Raw genomic sequence first — 22,568 nt, forward strand, 5'->3', positions numbered from 1 at the left:
TTCACAAACTTGCTGGCAGGCAAACAGACAGACAGACAGACAGACAGGAAGGCTGAATAGCTGAATGTTATCCTGGACTTTTTCTTTCTTGTCTCGCTCAGCCATCGGCCTGGAGTCGTGTCCGGAGCCGCAGACTCCGAGCTACGGGATACGTCAAGGAGACAGATACATGGTGGGAGACGTGGTGCAGTTCTCGTGTGAACAAGGATACTCTCTGCAGGTGAAGGTCAAGTCCTGAGGAGCCTTCCGATAGCCGCATAACTCTTGACATTTTGGCCTTTATAAAGGTTTGCAAGTTGCGTTCATGATACAGCAATCCAAAAATAAATAAATAAAATAGATCGATCGATCGATTAGTCAAATTAACCGATTGACAAGTCACACCGTCAACAAACACCATACTTGTGACATGACAAATGTGGAACTATTCTTTAGCATGCTAGCTATCTACACGCGTCCAGGCCTTAACGTTGCGAAGTGCGTCAGGATTAGCGCATTCACACAGGCAAGAAGAAATGGTGGTGCAAAAATAAGTGAAATGATATAAACTCAGACAACCATAAATATTAAAGGGGAGAAAAAAACTCCAGCTGAAGCTCGAGAGGAAAACACATCGTACCGGAGCTTCGCTCTCCCGTTTGCCGAGCGCGTTACACCAACCACATGCCGTACATCTCAACTCATGAGAGCTGATTTCTTAACCGCAAACAACCCACCTCCCCCACCACCACCACCACCACCACCACCACCACTACCACCACCCCCGTGCGCACAAAACCGAGAATTATTCAAACTGTAAATCAGAAGGAAACACTTCTGTTGGGTGGTTTTCCTGCCTCTACATACAACTCTGGCGGTATTTGGTGAATAATGCATGGATCCCCAGTGTGGCCCGCCCACGTGGTGGTTTTAACACATGTGCACACACACAAGCGCACGTATTCACACACGCACGCACACACTGACTGTCAAACAGATGCATCTGTTTAAAAAGTTTCATCCTTGGCGTTTTTCCCCTCCGACTCTTTAACTTTCAGGGCAACGGTCACATCACCTGCATGCCTGGACCTGTGAGGAGGTGGAACTACCCCGTCCCACTGTGCCTGGGTAGGAGTCGGCACACACACACACACACACACAACACAACACCATCTCTGCTGAAAACTGATGCAAGCCTCAACTCACCCTCACCCTGGTGGAAAAAAAAAGAAAAAGAATGAAGGCTTTTGATCAGTGCGATGAGCCAAATGTTTAGCATTCTGCGCAGAATATAATTTGCTTCTTAAACTGATGGACTACTCAGTCAGACACTGCACCCGTGGACAAACACACAAATGCATTTTCCAGCTCAACAGTAATTAATTCAGATGGGAAAGTATCTATAGAAAGTCTGAATATGACGATGGGGTGTGAGAAACGGCCGCCCGCCTTCCACCAGCACTGAGTCACTGTTTATATCACTGTTTTCCGTCTGGTGTCTCTCTCTCTCTCTCTCTGTCCCTCTCTCTGTCCCTCTTTCTCTCTCTCCCCCTCTGTGTGATTCATGTGTGCAGCTCAGTGCGGCAGCTCCACCACAGATGTGAGCGGAGTGATTCTCAGTCCCGGTTACCCTGGCAACTACCCGAGTGGATTAGACTGCACGTGGACAGTCACCCTACCTGTCGGCTTCGGTGAGAAACTCGGTCGCCCCCTCCCGTGCTTTTCTTGCCTCACGCCACGGTGCGTAGCCTTTGTTTGCTCGTGCCCTCACGGTGTGCCGGAATTGGTTCTCATTTAGAAACTGGCTACAAATGAAACGTCAGCAGCAGCTTTTATGGCTGCGCCCGCCGTCGGTCGAGGCTTCAGTCAATCTAAATGTTTCAGGATTTCAGCTCGGGATATTCCAGGACATTCCGTTTTGGTATTTTGATGTCAAAATACTGTTTTAATGTTATTGTGGACACATGACGGCATTAAGGCTGGCATAAAAAAAGTAGCTGGTAAGTTTATTAGGTACACCCTTTTTTTTTTCTTATTGTTACACTCGCTTCAGCAAGGAGTCCTCACCACGTCTGTCTGTTCAATGGCAAAGAGTTGCTGTCTTGTGATTGGCTGATGAGCTATTTGCGTCAACAAGCGGCTGAAAATTTTACCCGGTAAAAGTGGCCACGTCTTTGCAGTTGAACAGAAGTAGCATAGCCCAGTTGGAATAAGTTTGTTGAGTCGTGATCGCTCCAGAAAGTTGTGTTTTTTTTACATATGGAAATTAGATTCCTATTGTTTGTAAATGAGAAGCATGCTGTTTCAAAAAGAAAATCCCATCTGCATCCCTCCCTCCCCCTAAAGCCATTTATTTGGCACCAAATCTTCGAGGTTTTGATATTGTAACACCCAAGTGGTAAAACGAGCGTTTTCCCCTCTCAGGTATCCACCTGCAGTTCCTCAACTTCTCCACCGAGGCCATCCACGACTACCTGGAGATCCGCAGCGGCACGATGGAGGCCGGCTCGGTCATCGACCGCTTCAGCGGGCCTCTCGTCCCCAAGCCGCTCTTCAGCACTACCCACCAGACCAGTTTCTTCTTCCACAGCGACTACTCGCAGAACAAGCCGGGCTTCCACATCACGTACCAAGGTGCTCGCCGCGTCCTCTCGAGTCTCGCGCGTCGCCCCGTTTAATGGGAACGAAAACGAAAGCAAGCGCGCATAAAATGGCTTTATCCAGAAAAACTGACAAGAAGACTAATTGACTTTAAAAAAAAAAATGTTTCTCGGCCGGTGAAAAAATTGAAAAGCCGTGTTTGCCCTCCTCTCATTCACTCCCACAGTCAAATGATGAAAATAGCTTTTTTTTTTCTCACCCACGAATCTCATTAATGTGACAATAAAAGGCTTCCGAGCTGTCTGCCGTTGATTATCGATAGCCTCGTCTCCTACTGCTAATATGCAAATTTTGTCCCGACGCACAACTTCTTTCATCGGCCGTTGACAAGGCCAGCCGTCGCCGCTGTCGCCGCCGCTGCTGACAGGACGGCGTTCCAAAACAGGAGTGTCATTGACGCTGACGTGCGCCCCTCGCTGTCACACGTCGCTCCTCGCCCCGATAGGAAGTGTTTTAAACACCGGCGTGTCAGATTTCATTTGGGGCTATTGTGAGCTTTGGCGACGCACAAAACCTTAGTCAAACAATTGAAGAGCCTTAATTTACCCCTGGATGTGTGCTGCGTTTTTATTGAATTTTTCAGCCGTTATTAATACCACCTGCGAATGAAAGTAGATGAAGCTTTTCACGAGTTGACTGTGTGCACTTTTTTTGTGTAAAACTAAGGGTGAAAATGGTCATTTGAGTGGGTTGAGAAAAAATTGTGTCTTGTGTCTTAATTGTGATGGAGAAAAGAAAAAAAAATCACATTATTGTGATCTTTTCATTGCATTTCTTGGACCCTTAAAGGTTCAGAAGGAGGCTGCAGGGAGCCGGTTTGTTTTGCTGCTTGTGCAGTGCAAAACTACGACACCTGGTGGTGAAAAGATGCCTTCTATAGCACGTATAGCAATATATTGCAGTGTTTTACTGTTACATGATTGAGAGTCCAATCAAATTATTTGTTGTTTTGTAAAAAAAAAAAAAAGATGGCACAGCTGTCGCCCTTGTGACTTTGCCAGGCTGTAATCTACGCTGGAGCTATGTGCCATGTTATTCCCCATTGATTTGAGTGTTTTTCGTTGTTTTTTCTTGTTGTTGTTTTTTTTTTTTTTTTTTCTTAGCCTACCAGCTGCAGAGTTGCCCGGACCCTCGACCTTTTCGAAATGGCATCGTGATCGGCACAGACTTCAGTGTGGGGATGACAGTGTCATTCGAGTGCCTGCCAGGCTACTCTCTGATCGGAGAGGCTTCGCTCACCTGTTTACATGGAATTAGCAGGAACTGGAACCACCAGCTGCCGCGATGTGAAGGTAGCATAGAAAGTCTAACTGGGAACTGTGCTGGAGAAAAAAACAAGTGTGGAGGTTTTCTAGTTGCCTTTAAGATGATTTCTTTGATCTTATTTGAAGATAATTTGATAATCAAAGAATCAAAAAAGATGCATACCAGTTTTCCATCGCTGCATTTACATACAAAGGAATACAAAGAAATATGTATATGTATTATATGTGTTATTTTGTCTTTGTACAACTGAACCTTTAGTTCATATTTAAGGCCCAGTGTGAAAGATTTAGCACCACCTAGTGGTAAGAAAGGCTTTTGCAAATGCTAATGTTAATCTTGCATCTTTCCTATACCAGCTGTGATGCCAGGGTTAAATCACCAAACCCTGAGCAGATCCATGTTTCCAGCTGGTGTTGATACAGGGTGGATGTATGTAGACGTATTCTGTCATTGATGAATTACAAAAAATAAATATGCTTTTTTTTGTGTTTATCTGCCAAAAAAAAGTCTATTTGTTACTTCCATTTCATGTCAATTGCTCCGTTTAACTGTTACACGCTGGGCCTTTATCATTCCTTTCCAATTAGGTCGTTCAAACTTTAATTAGCCGCGCAACCAGCCAATCCTTCCGCAGTCGTCGTTATTTGCCAGGCGTTCCAGCATTTTAATACTCATCCATAAACCATCACACCACTGAAAATAGTCTCTCGCTCTGCCTCCTAATGAAATAATAACCAGTATGACTAATATATGACCATGTTGTCTGGGTGCCATCAGAAAGAGTTGCTGCCTCTTGGACGATTAAAGTGTCGCCTCGTCAATGCTGCTAATTTCCCTCGCCGTGCTTTCTTGTCTGGCAGCCCTGTGTGGCGGCAACATCACCTCCCTGAACGGAACCGTTTACTCCCCCGGCCACCCGGAGGAGTACCCCAACTTCCAGGACTGTGTTTGGAGCGTCCGAGTTCCACCCGGCCACGGCATCTACATCAACTTCACCGTGCTGAGCACCGAGCCCATCTACGACTACATCACCGTCTGGTAGGTGCCGCTGCCTCCGACTTGTTTTTTCGTGCTTCGGCCGATAACCTCTGTCACTTGGAAGTCATTTGTTTTCATGACAAGGAAACGTGTTGATGAATTAAATTAAAAATTAAATGACGCCATGCGATGCCGTCATTGGATGTCGAAAGGTGGGAGGATCATGGAGACTGGTGCTATTTCAGTAGCAGTGTGTGAGGTTGCCATGTTACAGGCTGTTAGGCCTCAGTTCAAGATGTTGGGAGAATCTAACTTGTAAAATAGAAGAAAAAAGTGTGTGGGGGGGGGGGGACATGTGAAAAAGAAAACTTGCCCTTTTATTTCAGCGCCAGTTGAAACAACAACCGCAAAAAGCATAAAAGTGAAATCTACCATGGTGTCAAATGCACCCCAATAACCGTCTGTGTGAAACACAGCAACAGCTCCAGCGTAATTAAGGAGACAAGGTTTTAATTCAGGAAAATTGTAATCAAATCATTTTTCCATCCATTTGAGCCGAGGAATCGATTAGTAATTTTAACTTAGTCACAAGAGGACATAAAAATCTCCATAAACAGAGGATTGATTGAGACTTCACACATCAGTGCGGCTGCTGCACTGGCTTAAAACTGGACTGCCTGTAGAGGCGACCAGCAACAGGTGGCTCCCAATTTAAAACCGCACACTATCGACGTTTCTGGCCAAGTGTCGTCCACCTGCGGCTCGGTGACCGGCTGTACAGCTGAGCAGCAGTGACCCAGCTGTCGGTTGTTGGGTTGAACAGCGGGGGGGGGGGGAATAAAAAAAAAAAAATAGAGCCGAAATAACCTGGCTGAACTCAACACAGAGTGGGGGGGGAAAGGAAGGGAGAACAAACACACACTCACTCACACTCACACACACAACAATAAAATACCCTCACACTCTCGGCCAGCAAGTCACTATCGGTGACTTCCTGCAGGGAGTCGGAGGCCGATGTGAGATTTTCACAGTGGGTCTGGCAGCTCGGAGCTGGCCAGCTGACAGCCGCCTCGTCGGCTAATTGGTCTCTGACTGCGAGGCTCTCTGACCCACTTTCAATGCACAGCATCAGCGTATATGTACACATTACAACGAGCACGACACACACTCGCACAGTGAGGTTTCGCGTGACTGTGGCCCTTGATGCGCTCACGCCTGTTTGGATGTAGTGGAGGAGCGGGCGGGTCATGTGACTTCATGCAGCCTAATTGGAATCATTCCTTTCCGCATCCTGCCGGGTCAAATTGGCCCCAATTAAAAAAAAAGAAAGAAAACCTTCAGTGGCGGGAAATAATGATTCCATTTAACTTCATTAGGATGCTTTTTAATCACTGATAATGGCGGCGCTGTTGGCCGGCGCTGTTGGCCGGCTGTCCAGCCTGACAGCTGGTGGCGCCATTAAAGATTAAAGTTTCACTGCGACGCCGTGACGCACAACTTTTTTTTCGCGCGAGCGCGGAGACCCGAACTAAGCAGCGCTAAAGCCGCGTCTCGACGGCGTTCACATCTGTTATTCTCATCATCGGACGACTCGGTCAATATTTATGAACCTCCCACAGCGAAGAGTTTAAAAAAAAAACAAAAAACGCTGCTTTCAAAAAGTCTCTGCCAGCGTCGTGAGGAGAGTTTCCTCTTTGGCGGTGGCGGTTTTCATGTCAGAATTGAGCTCCGGCTTGTTTTGGATGGAGTGAAAGAGGAGAGTAGCAGCCTCACCGTCGCGTCACAGACATACAAATCCTTATTTATTTTTTTGTCATAAATATCCTTTGTTTCTCAGCCGGCTGGAGAAAGGGTTTCCTGTGCACAAACAGCCGTTTGACTCACCATCGCACAATGAACTCAGGACCTTTGATTGAATCAGGCTCCTGTTGTATTTCATGTTCTGTTTTTGATTTCTTTGTTTAGGTCGTCCACTGTTCCGTATTGACAGACAATGACTAGAACAATCTGCAAGGTTGAAGTCGAGCTTCTGAACGAGAGCAGCACTTAAAGCTCAACGAGGCTGGAAAGGGAAATAGGATTGATTTTATTTTTTTATTTATTTTACTTTTAACCATTTTGGGGGAAAAAAGCAATCACAATAGTCTGATTTCCCATGATGGGAAGTTGGTGCTTCATTCTGATTGGTCATTTGGCTGTCCGACCGCTGATGTGTTGGAACAGACAAACGGCCTTCAGGTTTGAATGGGAGGAAACACAGCCACTCTCTGCCGTTATCAATATTTCCAGAGACATTATTGGCTTTTCTAGCACGCGCTGCCTCGTAATTGGTTATTGCTCAATAAAACCGTCTTCACACTGATTCAAGTAGCAGTGATGCGCCTCCTGTCCACAACTCTCAGCCTCTTCAGAGACGTGATATTTATTATCCTGTTGTCTCATCTTGTGTTTCTTTTCATCCATGTGAATGGAAAAAACAATAAAGTCTAAGATTAACAACCATATAGCTGCAAGCAGGATTTGTGCCCGCTAGCATCACTCGCTATTTTTTTTTTCTTTCTTTCTGCTACCAACCAGGGATGGCCCTGACCAGTCGTCCCCTCAGATCGGCCAGTTCAGCGGGAACACGGCTCTGGAGTCGGTCTACTCCACCTCCAACGTCATCCTGATCAAGTTCCACTCTGACTTCTCTGGAGCAGGCTTCTTCGTCCTCAGCTACCACGGTAAGAGAGGTTAGCTCGGCTCATCCGTGGTCATACGATCACGCTTCAGAACCTGAACCATGGACGTATATTGAGAACTGGGTACTGGCTACGGAGCAATTTCCCCTGTGGGCACTCGCATTACTGCAGCCAAAAATCCCATGTGGCCCATAAAGCATTTTCCCCATGGAGAGGAATACAAAAAGAAATACCTGTTTCACATGGTTCGGAATAAATCTTTCCGTTGTGTATTTTCAAATAATGGACTTTTAATCTTTCTTAAAAAATATTATTCAGGCTAGGTAACCTGGAAGCCTTTTCAAAATGGTGGACAGGTGAGCAACTCCTTTGAAATGAATGGGCCTCCATATTGGATTCTGAGGGCCTGATCTGAACTGCAAGAGCATTAGCCGTTAGCCCCTAGCTTTGGAACGTTTCCCAGATGTTGTCATTGCTCATAAAGTTTTGCCTTCCGCTGCATATTTCTTTAGTAACTCCCTCCACTGAAGACGGAGGCTCCATCTCTCACACCAGTCTCCCATCAGTCACACAAGGCCTCTGTTGGCTCCCACTTTATGAATTGACTCAAGTGTTGTTTGCAGATGACTTCTGTGTGTTTTGCCATTGAGTGCTCTTGACTTTTTCTGGAGCTTTTTTATGGATACGATTTCATGTCAAAATGGAGAACGGAGCATTTTCAATCGTTCGTGGCTGTTAAATTATATCGGCGGTAGGCAAAGTCTGTAAGGTTTTTATTTCTTTTTTTCAGGATCTAATATCTTCGGGAGGGTTCGTGCGGCGGCCAGTTTTCTCGTAATTGCCCTTCTGCAGAGTGTGTGTATTTGGAGACGTCCCTTTGTGTTTTTCATTTTGATGCGCCTGTGTCTCCCACCGTCCCCGCCTGGCCGGTAATTTTGTCGTCTATCTCAGTTTTGTAATGAAAAATATTTTTTCTCCCGTGCTGCCTCCATGCCTGCTAGCACAGCAATCAGACACTTTAGGCTTTTTTGTTGCCGCCCAACAACACGCCAAATTGAGATAATTGATTATAGTTCATATAAAAATGGTGAAATGCCTGAACCAAACACTGCAGTAGCAGGTATAGTGATGTTTCGCTCGAGATTCGTTCAAAAGAATGAGTCATTTGGGCAAATTAACCAAATTACCCCCCATCCATTGTTGCCTTCTTAGTCAAATTAGCTTTTCACTCTTTTTTTCTTGTCTGATTCTAAAAGAGTGTTTATATTTATTGTATTTTCTGGATTGTTCTGAAAAACCACAAACCAGCAAATCAGAAACCATCAGTTCAGCTGCGTTTGAGTCTGTTCTGAACAACTCTTGACAACCGTTGTCACTTTTTCCCATCGAAACACCTTTTGTTGTTGTTGTTGTTGTTGTTGCTGTCGCTTCCATCTGGCGCCTCTGTTTACAGCCCGCGGTAATTCACTTTCCTCTTCACGAGTTTTCAGAGAAAGTTCGCTTTTTTAGATTGACTTCTAATTTGACAAGACGGTTCCTAATGAGTCTTAACGTGTGTGTGTGTCTGCGCAGGTGTGTGTGTGTGTGCATGCGACCGTCTCGTTAACGTCTCACCCCCGTGCTGGCGCTCTCACCCACACACTCGCTCGCCGCGTATGCTCCCGCGTGACTCTTAACTTCTTCCGCCTGTTCTCTCCACTAAAGGGCTCTCTAATTAAACCATGTCATAAAACAGGCTCTCCTCAGCCAGACAAGTGTCACGTTGGTTGGAATTTGCGTTGGCAGACGAATCTCAGCTGTTACACCGGGGGAACGTGGTTTAGATTGAATCAGTCCAAGTTTATCTTTCCGGCGTTGGCTCTTCAACCTAGACGTGCAAGCACAGGGCGAGAAATACCAGAGAAAACAACGTGGTGTCAACACTGATTTGTTCCTTTTTGTCTTAGTTTTGCCATAATTATGTTAGAGAAGAAACGATTAAGGCAGGAAGATGAGAACTGAGACGCAGTGTAGCCAGTGAACCTCTGAGCAGGAGAGAAAAAGTTTGTGACTTTACTTTTGCATCCTCCTGTTTACCTACACACAGTCTGCGCTGCAATGCTCTGTTCTTCAAGTCAGCCCATTGTGATGTCACAAAGGGCACACAAACACACACACACACACACACACACACACACACACATGTATTTTTATGTATACATATATATATATACACATTTTATATGTGTATATATGTGCATATACATTATTTATATGTGTGTGTATATATATTTATATGTATATATATATATATATGTATATATATATGTATATATATATGTGTGTGTGTGTGTGTGTGTGTGTGTGTGTGTGTACCTCTCATACCACTGAGCCTGGCCCCACTCTTTCAGCAACCTTTGACCTGCTGTTATTAGGTTATATTAAGGGGTATACATAGATAGATAGATACATACATAGATACATACATAGATAGACAGATAGATGGATAGACAGATAGATAGATGGATAGATAACTAACAACCTTTACATAAAAAAAAATTCAATATAAAAAAGCACTCTTGAAAAAGTCGTAGTAGTAAATACGCATCGTGTAGTACAAATATTAATAGCTGTCATGTAAAGCTGGGAAATGTTTCAAGGCATAGCGTGTTGTTGTGTTGTAGTGCAGTGGAAAGGATTTCTTGTCCCCGAAGAATGGATGGACCTGAAAAAGTGCCTGATGTGGGATCTTTTAATCTAGGCTCCTTGATGATGGTGTCACGCCACCGTCTTTTGTTTTTGTTGCTGGTCACCTGTCACCCTGAGAGAGGCCACGCCCTCCTCGCCACAAAAGAAATAGCACACAAGGGTTTGCGTGATGTTCGAGAAACGTCAAATAAACTGCTAAAAAAAACCAAGTGAAACCAGCCTGTTCCCACAGAGCGGCAGAGACCAGACAGACAGATTGCAGCGAGAGCTGATGTGATGCCAATGTGGAACCGGCTGTGTCTGCGTGCATTTATATACATGAAAGAGTTGCGTGCATCTATCAAGAAAAAAGCTGAGTGAGATCAATGCCTGTTCACCTCCTCTTTGTGGCGCACAAAAGGCACGTCAGCATACACACACACACATTCGCGGAGGCCCTTTGATATGCACGAGAGCAGCAGATACTATTGACAGCTTCTCATTTTCATAGTCAATTTCATCCTGACTTATAGCCGGCAGCCCTCTCTCTCTCTCTCTCTCTCTCTCTCTCTCTCTCTCTCTCTCTCTCTCTCTCTCTCTCTCTCTCTCTCTGTCTGTGAGTGCCTGGCTCGCCCGCTGGTTAGTGAGTGATCTATGGTCATGCAGCCATATTGATCACACCCTTCAGCTTTTTTTTTTTAATCTAATCCCACACTTTTGCTGACTTGACCGGCTGAACTGCAGTCAAACTGGCCTGAATTCACTGCCGCTCGCAGTTTTAAAGGATTTCGGGTTCAGATCCTGAAGTCAGAAGTGCTCATGCGCACGCACACACAAACACACACGCACGCACACACAAACACGCACGCACGCACATAACACCTGCTCTCTGTGTCCTCCCTGCCCTGCAGCGTACCAATTAAGGGTTTGCCAGCCTCCCCCAGAAGTGGCCAACGCCGACATGCTGATGGAGGACGGAGAGTTGGAGATAGGTGAGTTTTTCAGATGAGCGTGGGGTTTTTTCGTGGATATTTCTTTGGATTTCTTCTCCCCCACCCTCTTGCAAACACGACAGGCAAGTCTCGAGGCTCCTTCCAGGGTAAAGATTATCCGCCAACTCTGCGTTCAAAAAAAAACAAAACTGGGTTGTTGTTTTTTTTTTATCTTCCCCGCGTCATGATTGTGCAGCTTCTTCTCGCTAAACGATAGCAGCAGTAGCAGCAGCAGCACCAGGTAAATGTCAGGCAGAACAGAAGTAGCGTTAGTTTGAACCTCTCTGGCAGCACTTTATTTTTTTTGGAACACTTGTCCAGATAAATGTGCATCCACACTGAGGACAAGAGCCGTCAGATGAGCTTTTCTTTCCTTCTTCGAATTCAGAAGCGTACGTCTTTCCCTTGTGCTGCGACATTGTAATTAAAGTTGTTGAGGGTTTTCTTTTTCTCATCATCATACCATGTGTCTGACTGTCCTCACGCTCAGAGATCACAGCGCCACCTCTTGGTCAATGGGCGTGCAACTCCATTGTAACTCCATTATCAGCACTATTCTTACAGTATATACATACATACATAAACATACATATATATACTGTATGTATATATATGTATATATATATACACATATATACATATACTTATATATATCTACAGTAACTCTGAAGTGCTGAGCAGTCTGTTGACAGTGAGAGTGAGACCACTCAGAGTCTCCAGGTGGGAATAAAGGTCACGACCTCCTTGACGAGAGGCGACCGCGCTAACCGCTGCGCCACAGCCTTGCTTAGTTACGGGAGGGGAATTTATAGAAGAAAACAAAAAACCCACACGCGCGCACATGTAAATATGTCACCGACCGACTTAACAACGTCCTCCACCTTCCTCCCCGCAGGCGACATCATCAGGTACAGATGCCAGCCGGGCTTCTCGCTGGTGGGCAGCGAGATTCTGACGTGTCGCCTCGGCGAGCGGCTGCAGATGGACGCGGCGCCGCCGACCTGCCAAGGTGGGTGTTTGTGAGTCAGCGCGCTCGCGACGTTCTCTAGGCTTAAGCGACAACCAAAAGAGAAATATTAAAAGGTTCATTTTTTAATCACATTTGTTTTTTTCATCAAAGGTTTCCTGGTTGTATTGGTGGTAATCTGTGATTTTTGGGAATAGAAAACCTCAATAAACAAAAAAACACACACAAACAAATAGAAAAAAAATATCCATTTAAAAAATAAAGAAACAAAATGTTCTCTCTATGTGTTCACAGTCCAGTGTCCCGCTCACGACGTGCGCTACGACTCGTCGGGGGTGATCCTCAGTCCTGGCTGGCCGGAGAGCTACCCCAACCTGCAGATGTGCTCCTGGAGTGTCACGGTGGAGAAGGGCTACAACGTCACCATCAGCGTGGAGAGCTTCCACACCGAGAGGGAATTCGACGTGTTGGAGATTTTTGATGGTAACCAAAGGGGAAAAAAAACGACACACACACACACACACACACACACACACACACACACACACACACAATTTGCCAGAAATGGTCTCTTCATTCATTATGTTTTTGTTTTTCCTCGCTCGTCTCCGTCTCTCCAGGTCTGACGGCCAACAGCCCCTCTCTGGCCACGCTCAGCGGCGACCTGCCCACGCCCTTCAACCTCACCACCTCCAGCCACCAGTTCCTGGTCCGCTGGTCATCGGACCACGGCACCAACAAGAAAGGCTTCAAAATTCGTTATGTTGGTGAGTACCAAAGTATGTATCCCAACTTTATTTTTACTACTATTAACTATATTTATATATGATCATACTGCATGGCAATAAAGTTGGTACAAAAAGAGGGTGGGGCGGCGGAGACAGACAGAAGGCAGGTGGGGTTGTGTGAGTGGATAACTTGATCAATCTAAATTGGTGTTAATTGAGAGCAAAAATGTATATTTTTTTATTTTCTTTCAATTTTGTGTTTTTTTTCTGAAGAACAAATCTGATAAAATGCAGAGTGGGCGTTCCCTTGAACAGTCTCACCCTCAGCTCCCTTCTGTCTGTCTCTCCAAATCCCTTTACTGCGCCGCATTCGAGGGTAGCTCCAGTCGTTCAGGGGAAGCCTGATGAGCACAGATGCGCCTTCCCCATCAGTCAGAACATTACGACAATCCTGCACCAGCAGCGTCTTTGATTGTCGCCCCTTAAAACTTTAGAGGCGAGACTCAGAGCTTTTTTTGAGGTCGGCAGAGAGAAAGAGGCAATTTGAAAAGGCTTGCCATGTTTTTGTTTTTTTTCCGATCAAGTGACTAAGAAGCTAAAGGGCTCTCACACTTTCTCTAGGTTTCCGCACCGGAAAATATAATAATTTGAAAAGTTTCTGCCTTTTGTGTCGTCGAGTGAACAGCAGAGCTCGGGACTTTTAATTTTATCTGAAATAAAAATGATGGATCTCATTTCCAGAAAACCAAACTGGGCTAATTACCGTAACTTTTAGACGTGTGATTCATGGGATTGAAGGAACTCAAACAGTTATCGACATTGACAGAAATGATTTGATATTTTTTTCACAGCATTTACAGACATTAAATGGCAGGAAAAAAATCAAGATAATTGCCAGGCTGTAGTAGTGACTTGTGATTTTTAATGTACTATATTTCTGGTTTATTGTTTTTTTTTTGGTGGTTTCTTGATTGGATTATTATTTGATGTCAGTGGGTTTAAAGAGCCCAGTGTTCAAGATTTAGTAGCATCTAGTGGTGGAAATTGCTATTTATCTTATATTCTAATCTAAGCAAACAAATATCGTCTGTGCTGTTGAATGGACCCGTTAGGTAATAAGAAAATGAGTTGAACATCTTAACACTAATGAGGTTTTTAAAAGAAGCAGAAAAATGACCACAATGCCAGGAATTAATGCATTCCGGTCGTGTCCTGGTTTATCCATTCTGTAGACAGCAGCATTCACTATTAATGTAAAAATCATGATGTCATTTCTAATTGATGAGTTGATTTATTTTATTCTCATATTTATATTTATATTTATATTTTATTTATATTTATACGGAGTTTGCATGTTCTCCCTGTGTCTGCGTGGGTTCTCTCCGGGTTCTCCGGCTTCCTCCCACAGTCCAAAAACATGCATGTGAGGTCAATTGAAGACTCTAAATTGTCCGTAGGTGTGCATGTGAGTGTGAATGGTTGTTTGTCTCTATGTGGCCCTGCGATGAACTGGCGACTTGTCCAGGGTGTCACCCTGCCTTTGCCCTAAGACAGCTGGGATAGGCTCCAGCAGACCCCCGTGACCCTGAACTCGGGACTAAGCTGGTATGGAAAATGAATGATGAATGATGAATCATATTTATATTTCCAGCCCCGTCGTCCAAATTTTGATTTTACACCACACAGCATTTACAACCGTAGAGAACGGAGATCAGCAATTAGACTTTTTGTTTAATCATTGCCTGCCTGCGGAGCTGCAGCGATGCCAATAATCCATAAATAACCGACTCAGAGAGACGGGGATGACGCTCCTCTGGCTGCCAGATTGCCAAAGGTTGCAACACATTTCCCGATCTGCTGTTGCTTTTGCACCCAGCTGCCACAGTTGTCTGCAGACAGGGAATTAATAGCTGTTTTTTTTTTTTTTTTTTTTTTTTTTTTTTTACCTGAAATCCCATTAGCCATCGACGAGTCGGTGGGCAGCGCGTCCACTAGTGTCTCATATCTAGTGTAACTCTGCCCGTCGAGCAGTTCGATCTAAAAGCGCCGTCAACGCTGTGCTTATAATTTGTTTTAACAAGGCGTTCAAAAGCCGCTCTAATTGGCTGAAACACTCAGACTTCATCTCAGCTTTCAGCTGTTTTCAGACGCAGGTGACACGATGGGGAAGAGGAAAAAAAATTGCAGCATCATGGCATCAGCTTGTCGATGTCGAGGAAACTTTAAAAATGCATTTTGGCACTTTTCGGCCGTCAGTTCACTTCCTCTTTTCCTTCGACCCGCCAGCGCTCTACTGCTCCACGCCGGACTCGCCGCTGCATGGCTCCATCTCCTCGCAGACGGGCGGCCACGTCAACAGCGTGGTGCGCTGGGCCTGCGACCGCGGCTACCGCCTCATCGGCAACGGCACGGCCACGTGCCGGCGCACGCCGCTGGGCTATCACGCCTGGAACTCCGACGTCCCCGCGTGTCAAGGTTTGTTCCGCTGCAAATCTCACCTCGGAATTTGGAAGAAGAATTTCCTAGTCCGGATTTTTCACATAGTTTCACGAGCAAAGGTTTACTGATGTCATACTTGAATTTATTGATTTCTTACACTTCCCCTCACTCTGTTCCAAACATGTATTCAATGTCTAAAGTTTAAATGTTTTGGGTTTTTATTGTTTTTTGCCCTTGATATTCAAATGATTTGCTTTACGGTCCAGTGTGTAATCTGGCTTATTATTTATGATTTCTACATTAGCAAAAGCTTAATATACTGCCCATAAACACACTAATAAAAGTACTTGCAGTACAATAAGTAGTGGTTTTCCTACCCTAAGAATGGTTCTCCTATGTATTAATTTTTCTAGAGCAAGGATCTTGCTTCTAGTTAGCTGCAACCATTTCTTTAAGGGAGCCCAGCTGACAGTGCCAGTGCCTCTACTGGGCTACCTTAAATACCAGGCTTCCTGATGTGCCAACTTAACTTTTGATTTCACTTCAGGTACAGCTAAGTTGTATTTATTATTCATTCCATTCAGTGCTCACAGATGGCTTCACACGCACTCTTGGTTAATCTCAAGTGACGATACTTTAGGATTCAGCTGTGGGAGGGACAGAAAGAAAACACAGGCTGCGTTTCAGGAACGCATTTCATCACCGGGTAGTTGCGCCACGACGTGTTTCACAGAGGCCCTAATTAGTTTCACCCGCCGCCGTCGTCTATAATTCCGCTTGCCGTGCTGCCACAGGAAGGAAGGCGAGACGGCGAGATGGTATTGATGGAAAGTCAAGTGAAGGATGTGAAAGCAGCTTGTCCACAGTGTCTAATTACACGGCACGGAGCTCCAGAAAACCCGATCTATTTCAAACCCGCCACCGCTCCATCGGGGCTCTGGGACGAGTCGGACGCTCTGTTCGGCGGAGATCAAGCGGCCCCTTGATTCTATATTTTCAGTCTAGTTAATGAGAAGGTGCGCCGGCTTGTTTTAGCGAAACGTACGAGTAGATCCCCGCCCGCCTGCCTGACGGGCTGAAGTGTGGAAGTGTGCATTAGAGAGCCCCCGCCGCTCGCCTACTTCCTGTCTTCACCGCCACGTCTCTGTCCCCCCTCAGCCGTCTCCTGCGGCGCTCCCAAGGCCCCGCTGTACGGCGGCGTCCTCACGGCCGACTACTCTGTCGGAACCAGGGTCTCCTACTTTTGCAACGACGGCTACCGGCTGTCCAGTAAGGAGCTGACGTCGGCCATCTGTCAGCCCGACGGCACGTGGAGCAACCACAACAAGATCCCACGGTGCTCCGGTAGGTTCTCGGCCAATGAGCATCAGCCACATCCAAACCCATCCCGTCAGATTGCCTTTTAAAAACTATAGAACAATGACAGTACGGTGAAAAAAAAGACTTTATTGAGCCTTATACATTTTACTTCTCTTCCTTTGTTTTTTTTTGTATAAAGTATTCTTTGTAATATTGACATTAATGTCTTCTGTCATATACCATTTATCTGCAGTTTGTATGTGCTTGTATACCTACCTATGTCTATGTCTAGAATAATAGCAAACATTTTAAATAGATGTAAAATAAATGTGTGGGTATTTTTGCATGATGCTCTTCTGGCTGGTTATATTTTTTTAATGTGAATCTTTTTTTCAGCAATTCAGACCGTAACACACAGTTCACAGTGTTGTTTCCCCTCCGTCTGCCCCTGCAGTGGTGGTGTGTCCCAGCATCGGCTCCTTTTCCCTGGAGCACGGGCGCTGGAGGATCGTCAACGGCTCGCACTACGAGTACCGCACTCGAATCGTCTTCACCTGCGACCCCGGATACTTCCGACTGGGCCCCGCCCACATCCAGTGCCTGCCCAATGGCATGTGGAGCTGGAAAAACGAGAGGCCGCACTGCCAAAGTGAGCTTTGAAAAAAAACAACAACATTGTATCATAGTCTTGTATCAAAGATTTAATGGCTTCTCACCCTCAGCCCTAAGACCTTGAAAAAAGCCATAGAATAAACTAAAAAAGCAGCTTTTTGCTAAAACCTTGCTGTGTCTTGATGTCTTGCGCTTTCCCAGTCATATCCTGCGGCGAGCTGCCGTCCCCGCCCAGCGGGAAGAAGATTGGCACTCAGACGACGTTCGGCGCCACGGCCATCTTTACCTGCGACCCCGGCTTCATGCTGGTGGGCTCGGTGGTCCGGGAGTGCCTGTCGTCCGGCCTCTGGAGCGGAACGGAAACACGGTGTCTCGGTGAGAACCGCAGCCCAATGTGTGTGATGAGGATATGAGGATATGAGGATATATCTAGACATAGATAGATAGATAGATAGATAGATAGATAGATAGATAGGTAGGTGTCAATAACCTCTCCCACCACAGCCCAGTTTTGGTTCTGCCCTCTGATACCGCCGTCTTCCAAGCACTTGGAAAGTCCAACCAGAGCTTCTCTTTTAGCCAGAGGCTGTAAACACAGGGCTAAATTGCACTGGGATCCTGGCGGCTTCGTCGGAAACACGGAGGAAAATGGAAAAGTAGTCGGCGGGGTTTTTTTCCAATGTGAGCCAGACATGTTGTCGGCTTGTTTGTCGTTTCACCCCAGCTGACTTTGACGGGTTTTTGTTGCTTTGTGCGTCCAGATTTACAACAGCAACAACAACAGCATCAAGAAATGATGGGTTATTGATTTTTACTGCAATACCAATTTAAAGGGATAACTAAGTTTTTGGGGTTTTTTTGTTTTTGCTTTTTCATTTTGAGCTTGATAATACTGTATGTTTCATTCAACCCACGATTACATGTGTCGAGAGTTGCACAACGCAATTCATATGTATTATGCCCTTTTACAAACACAACCAATCAACACCTCAAAGAGCATGTAGGATGACTGTGGCTACTTTGAAGTGGCTTTTTTTTTTTTTTTTTTTTTTTTTCTTGCACCGCCCACACTTTTGCCAAGAAAACAAAAGCAAAAAAAAAAAAATTAAAAAAAATAAATTTTAGTTAATGAGTCTTGTGGGAATCAGCTAACTTGTGGGATAGAGGAACAACACGCCTTTGAAAAGGTGAAGAGAATTAATCCTGGTCAGCCCAAAACCGAGAGGTTTGTTGTTGAGGTGGTGGTGGTGGTGGTGAAGTGGTGGGGGTGGGGGGTCACCTTTACGGGCGTGTGTGTTTGCGCTTTTTTAATTGATTTTTTTACATATTCGCAAAAATGATGTGGGCAGAAGTTTTAAAATGTTAATTCACGGCTCCGTCCAGACAACAAACCAGCGCCGGAGCCGGAGCCAAGGCCGCGGTCGACCCTCAGGGCTGCGATTAAACTCCCCGGTCTGATTAAAACCTCACCCGTTTGCTGATGTTGTGTCTAATCGTCCTTGACAGTAACTTGGGCACGATTCTCGTGGCTATGGTGGGAGGAGTCGGTAAAATATGTTGTCGAGTAGCGGGACTGAAGGTGGGGAGAGTTAAAAAGTTAAATATTCATCCCTGTGAAAATGTATTGGGTTTGGTTTTAATCTCCAGCTCCTCCTGTTTCTGTTGACAACCTCATTATTCTTAAACCACCCAATATATCTGGTAGTTCTTTTTCTGCCCTAACGCACAGATGGTTCCTCTTTATCAAAAGAATTGAGTGCAGACGTTTGTTTTTCCATTGAGAACCAAAAATCTAATTTTCTGACAGCCTGCCACCAGTTTCTGACCCGTTGGATTACGAGTTTACTTTTTTCTATGATACAGTATTGTATTTAGTCATGTAGTACTATATTTGGAGCATATTTTGACAGATTTTCAGCAAGAAAATCGTAAGAACACCTGCAAAAACGTTGAAAATGGAAAAAGTTTGTGTTTACGCTACTTGCGAAAGAAGAAAAGAGTTTTGGCGGTTGTGGGTCCCGTTACCCATAATCCCCTGTGCCTGTCTGTCTCTCAGCCGGCCACTGTGGGATCCCAGAGGGCATCGTGAACGGCCAGGTGATCGGGGAGAACTTCGGCTACCGCGACACCATCGTCTACCAGTGTCTGCCGGGCTTCCGGCTGATTGGGTCGTCCGTGCGGATCTGCCTCCAAGACAACCAGTGGTCCGGACAACTTCCTGTCTGCATACGTAAGCAAAAAAGACAAAAAACACAGTTCCTCCTGGTGGGCGAAAAAGATTTATTCCAACCTTCTACAACCCAATTTATTTATTGTTTTTTAATCCCCGTTGCCGCTCTGTTGTCTGCACGTTGCCACGGCCGCCCTGTTTCTGCAGGCTGGATTGTGTTGTGCTGCCGGCGATAAATGTAGCCTGGAGCTGCGAGCCTGAGGCAGAGAGCAGTGCCTGGAGATGCCGGGTGGGCCACCGAGCTCTGTCCAATCGTTTTCACTTTTTAGTTTTCAGATATTTCTGCTCCTTCAGATGCTTCATGTTGTGAAGGAAACCGAGCTAATTAATCCCATGTTAGTCGTAAAAATGACCACACAGAGGTTCATTGAGGCATTTGTTATTGGTTCAAAGACTGCAAGTATTGATATTTATGCTAGAATTACAAAAATCAACAGACCTGTAATCCACTAGATGGCGCTAATTGGTCCACGATGGCCATCAGAGACGGTGAAGATCAGCTGATGGGAAATGATGAGGCAGCACTGCTGGTTTTAAAAAGCAGCCCATCAAGGAAGTAGCAAACACCTGCATTCTATCGTTTGGCCAGCAGGGGCTGCCAGACATGGTTGCAGAAAGATGACAAATGACATTACTGTCAATGCAGAAAAGAGCACTCAGTTACAGTTACATACAGTACATGCCATGTTTCAAAGACAGGTGGCGGCGACTGGCAATTTGTCGGCTGCGTTTCTGGATTTAGGACTGACTCACATGTGTCGCGCGCTGCGGGGGGAAAAAATGCATGGATCCATTTACGTTTGTGCGGGCGCTGTTTTTATTTGGGGTTATTCATGCACGCTTTATTGAGGGAAATCATTTTACAGCCAAATTATACTGTAATTATGGAGATGAGGGACTCTTGTTCAGAGGCACGAACGTGGCATGACAATGAGCCCACTGTGTGTGTGTGTGTGTGTGTGTGTGTGTGTGTGTGTGTGTGTGTGTGTGTGTGTGTGCGTGTGCGTGCGTGCGTGCGTGCGTTGCTTAAGGGCGCGTGATAAATTTGATTTGACGTACTAATAAACTATGAATTTTTGATTCCCAAAAGTCAATTGAAAAACAAGACGTTTGCCTCAAAAACGACGTCGCCGGCCATCATCATTTCTCTCCGCGTTCGCTTCCTTTTCCTCTCCGTCGTCTCATCTTCTCTAATGTCCTCTCCTCACGGGATCGCTTTCTTTTCCTGTTTCCACGGTCTCTTTTTGTACAGACGTGATAACAGCACCGAATGCTGTGGCGGCGTTCAATACTAAATTACAAATAATAATAGTAATGATGATAGCGCGGTGCCAATGTACTTTTTTTTCTTATCGTGAGCAACTGATATAGAGTCAGGGAAGTGAGTTGGATGTGTAAAGGCATAGGGGAACGGTGGAAATCTTGATTTCCATTGAAGGAAGGTTTTATCCAGACAAACACACGATGAACCCAATTATTTACTCAGTAAGACATTTTCTTTACATCCTATTTTATTGTTAAAGTCGGCAGCAACCGACGTCAGACAAGAGCGGCTGTGCCTATGGCAGCCAACTGCGGCAGTCAGGCTCCGTCTGATTGGTCAGCGTCAACAGATGGTGCGATGACGTCTCACTTCAATCGGCTCTCTGGTGATTTGTGGGGTAAATACCACAATGATGATGTGTTTTCGATGTGGGCTGCAGTGCAGCCCTGCCCTCTGCATCTCACTTATTTTCCGTACTAGTGGCCCTGCTAAGGGGGCGGGGCTTGAGTGGGAACGTCGCCAGGAGCTGTCAGTCACTGTAACCTGTCTGTTTACAAGAACATCAACCACATCGCAGAATGTGTGTGTGTGTGTGTGTGTGTGTGTGTGTGTGTGTGTGTGCGTCACGCTCACCCACACGTGCACACTCTTGTAAGTAGCCTCAGTGTGCGGAGTTGACAGGATGAATAATGATGATGGACAATGACAAACAGAGGACTCTGCGTGCTAATTCTGTGAACGGCCTCGACCGGAGACTTTTCTGAAAATTGACAAGCCATCAATTCTTGTTTTTATTTTTTTCTCCCCCTTGCAGGCACTGATAAAAATGCACGATTACATAATCATGCATATTTATTGTTGACTGCAGGAAAAGGCTGCTGTGTTTAGTTTGGATCTGCGCTGGGTTTTTTTGCAGACTTGTGAGGGTGTTTTATGATAATGGGATTTCTAGATCAACACATTTCTCACATGCGGAACACATCTTACAAGATGTCTTTGGTTGTTTTGCCAAAAACGGGGCCACAAAAACAGCCTCAGTAATACGGCTGAGGATGTTGCTGGATTTGATAGGGATGATCCAACAAATACATTTCAGAGGATACGTGAAGATAATTGTAGTGTTTTTCTTTTCTGTCTTCAGGACTTTTATTTAATGTTCAAGTGGAAACTGTCAGCAAACAGTCGTGAGTGTGCTCGGCTTTTGTGTTGAGAAGATTTTTTCTGAAAAATCCTTACCTGATTTAAAACTATGAAAATAACTCCCTGTTCTTTTTTCAACACTAGGGTTTCAGATCTGATTATTTTATGAGCTGTTACTTGGTTGCAGTTGCAGCCTGACTTCACCTCAGCTCAGCTCAGCTCAGCTCACCCGGACCTGTAGCCGAGCACTCTGGGTTTGCGCCACCTTTTCAAGAACTTCCTGTTCATAGATGTCGACGCAGTTCTCCACCCAAGCACCGACCCATGTTCACACTCGGCAAATGAACTGCACTTTATGGTGTGTGTGTGTGTGTGTGTGTGTGTGTGTGTGTGTGTGTGTGTGTGTGTTTGGAGGTGGTGGTGGTCAAGCATGGCTGTGTCCAGGACTCTGTGTGAAAGCACTCTCACACCCTCCCGTTGGCCTGCAGCTCGGGGGTGTGTTTAAGATTTTCACACTTGGCTGCTGTTGTCACTCTCCACTGCCACTGCCGAAACACCGCCGGGGTCGGTCTATTTTCTGAAACGCACTTCCAGAATCTTCCAGGGTAGAACCCCGGCCCTTCCTCGCTTCTCTTCCTCCCGCCTTCCATTCAAACGCTGACGCT

The 22,568-nt window shown here is 45.5% G+C and overlaps 1 protein-coding gene across 1 annotated transcript in view; it reads left to right on the plus strand.

The window, feature by feature from the left end:
- Window positions 1-22,568, plus strand: part of csmd3b (CUB and Sushi multiple domains 3b) — a 282,923-nt gene that overhangs the window by 234,503 nt on the left and 25,852 nt on the right. Inside the window, exons 40-55 of the mRNA XM_076011490.1 lie at window positions 102-220; window positions 1,038-1,107; window positions 1,554-1,670; window positions 2,404-2,613; window positions 3,744-3,932; window positions 4,767-4,944; window positions 7,462-7,607; window positions 11,144-11,224; window positions 12,120-12,233; window positions 12,486-12,674; window positions 12,812-12,958; window positions 15,206-15,394; window positions 16,517-16,702; window positions 17,112-17,306; window positions 17,471-17,644; window positions 19,326-19,499. Coding sequence (XP_075867605.1) covers window positions 102-220; window positions 1,038-1,107; window positions 1,554-1,670; window positions 2,404-2,613; window positions 3,744-3,932; window positions 4,767-4,944; window positions 7,462-7,607; window positions 11,144-11,224; window positions 12,120-12,233; window positions 12,486-12,674; window positions 12,812-12,958; window positions 15,206-15,394; window positions 16,517-16,702; window positions 17,112-17,306; window positions 17,471-17,644; window positions 19,326-19,499 — 2,478 coding nt within the window. The remainder of the gene's footprint in view (window positions 1-101; window positions 221-1,037; window positions 1,108-1,553; window positions 1,671-2,403; window positions 2,614-3,743; window positions 3,933-4,766; window positions 4,945-7,461; window positions 7,608-11,143; window positions 11,225-12,119; window positions 12,234-12,485; window positions 12,675-12,811; window positions 12,959-15,205; window positions 15,395-16,516; window positions 16,703-17,111; window positions 17,307-17,470; window positions 17,645-19,325; window positions 19,500-22,568) is intronic.

The sequence above is a fragment of the Nelusetta ayraudi genome, unplaced genomic scaffold (genome assembly GCF_046127955.1).
Source record: "Nelusetta ayraudi isolate G7.1 ecotype Tasmania unplaced genomic scaffold, CSIRO-AGI_Nayr_v1 ptg000135l, whole genome shotgun sequence".
NCBI classification, from domain to species: Eukaryota; Metazoa; Chordata; class Actinopteri; order Tetraodontiformes; family Monacanthidae; genus Nelusetta; species Nelusetta ayraudi.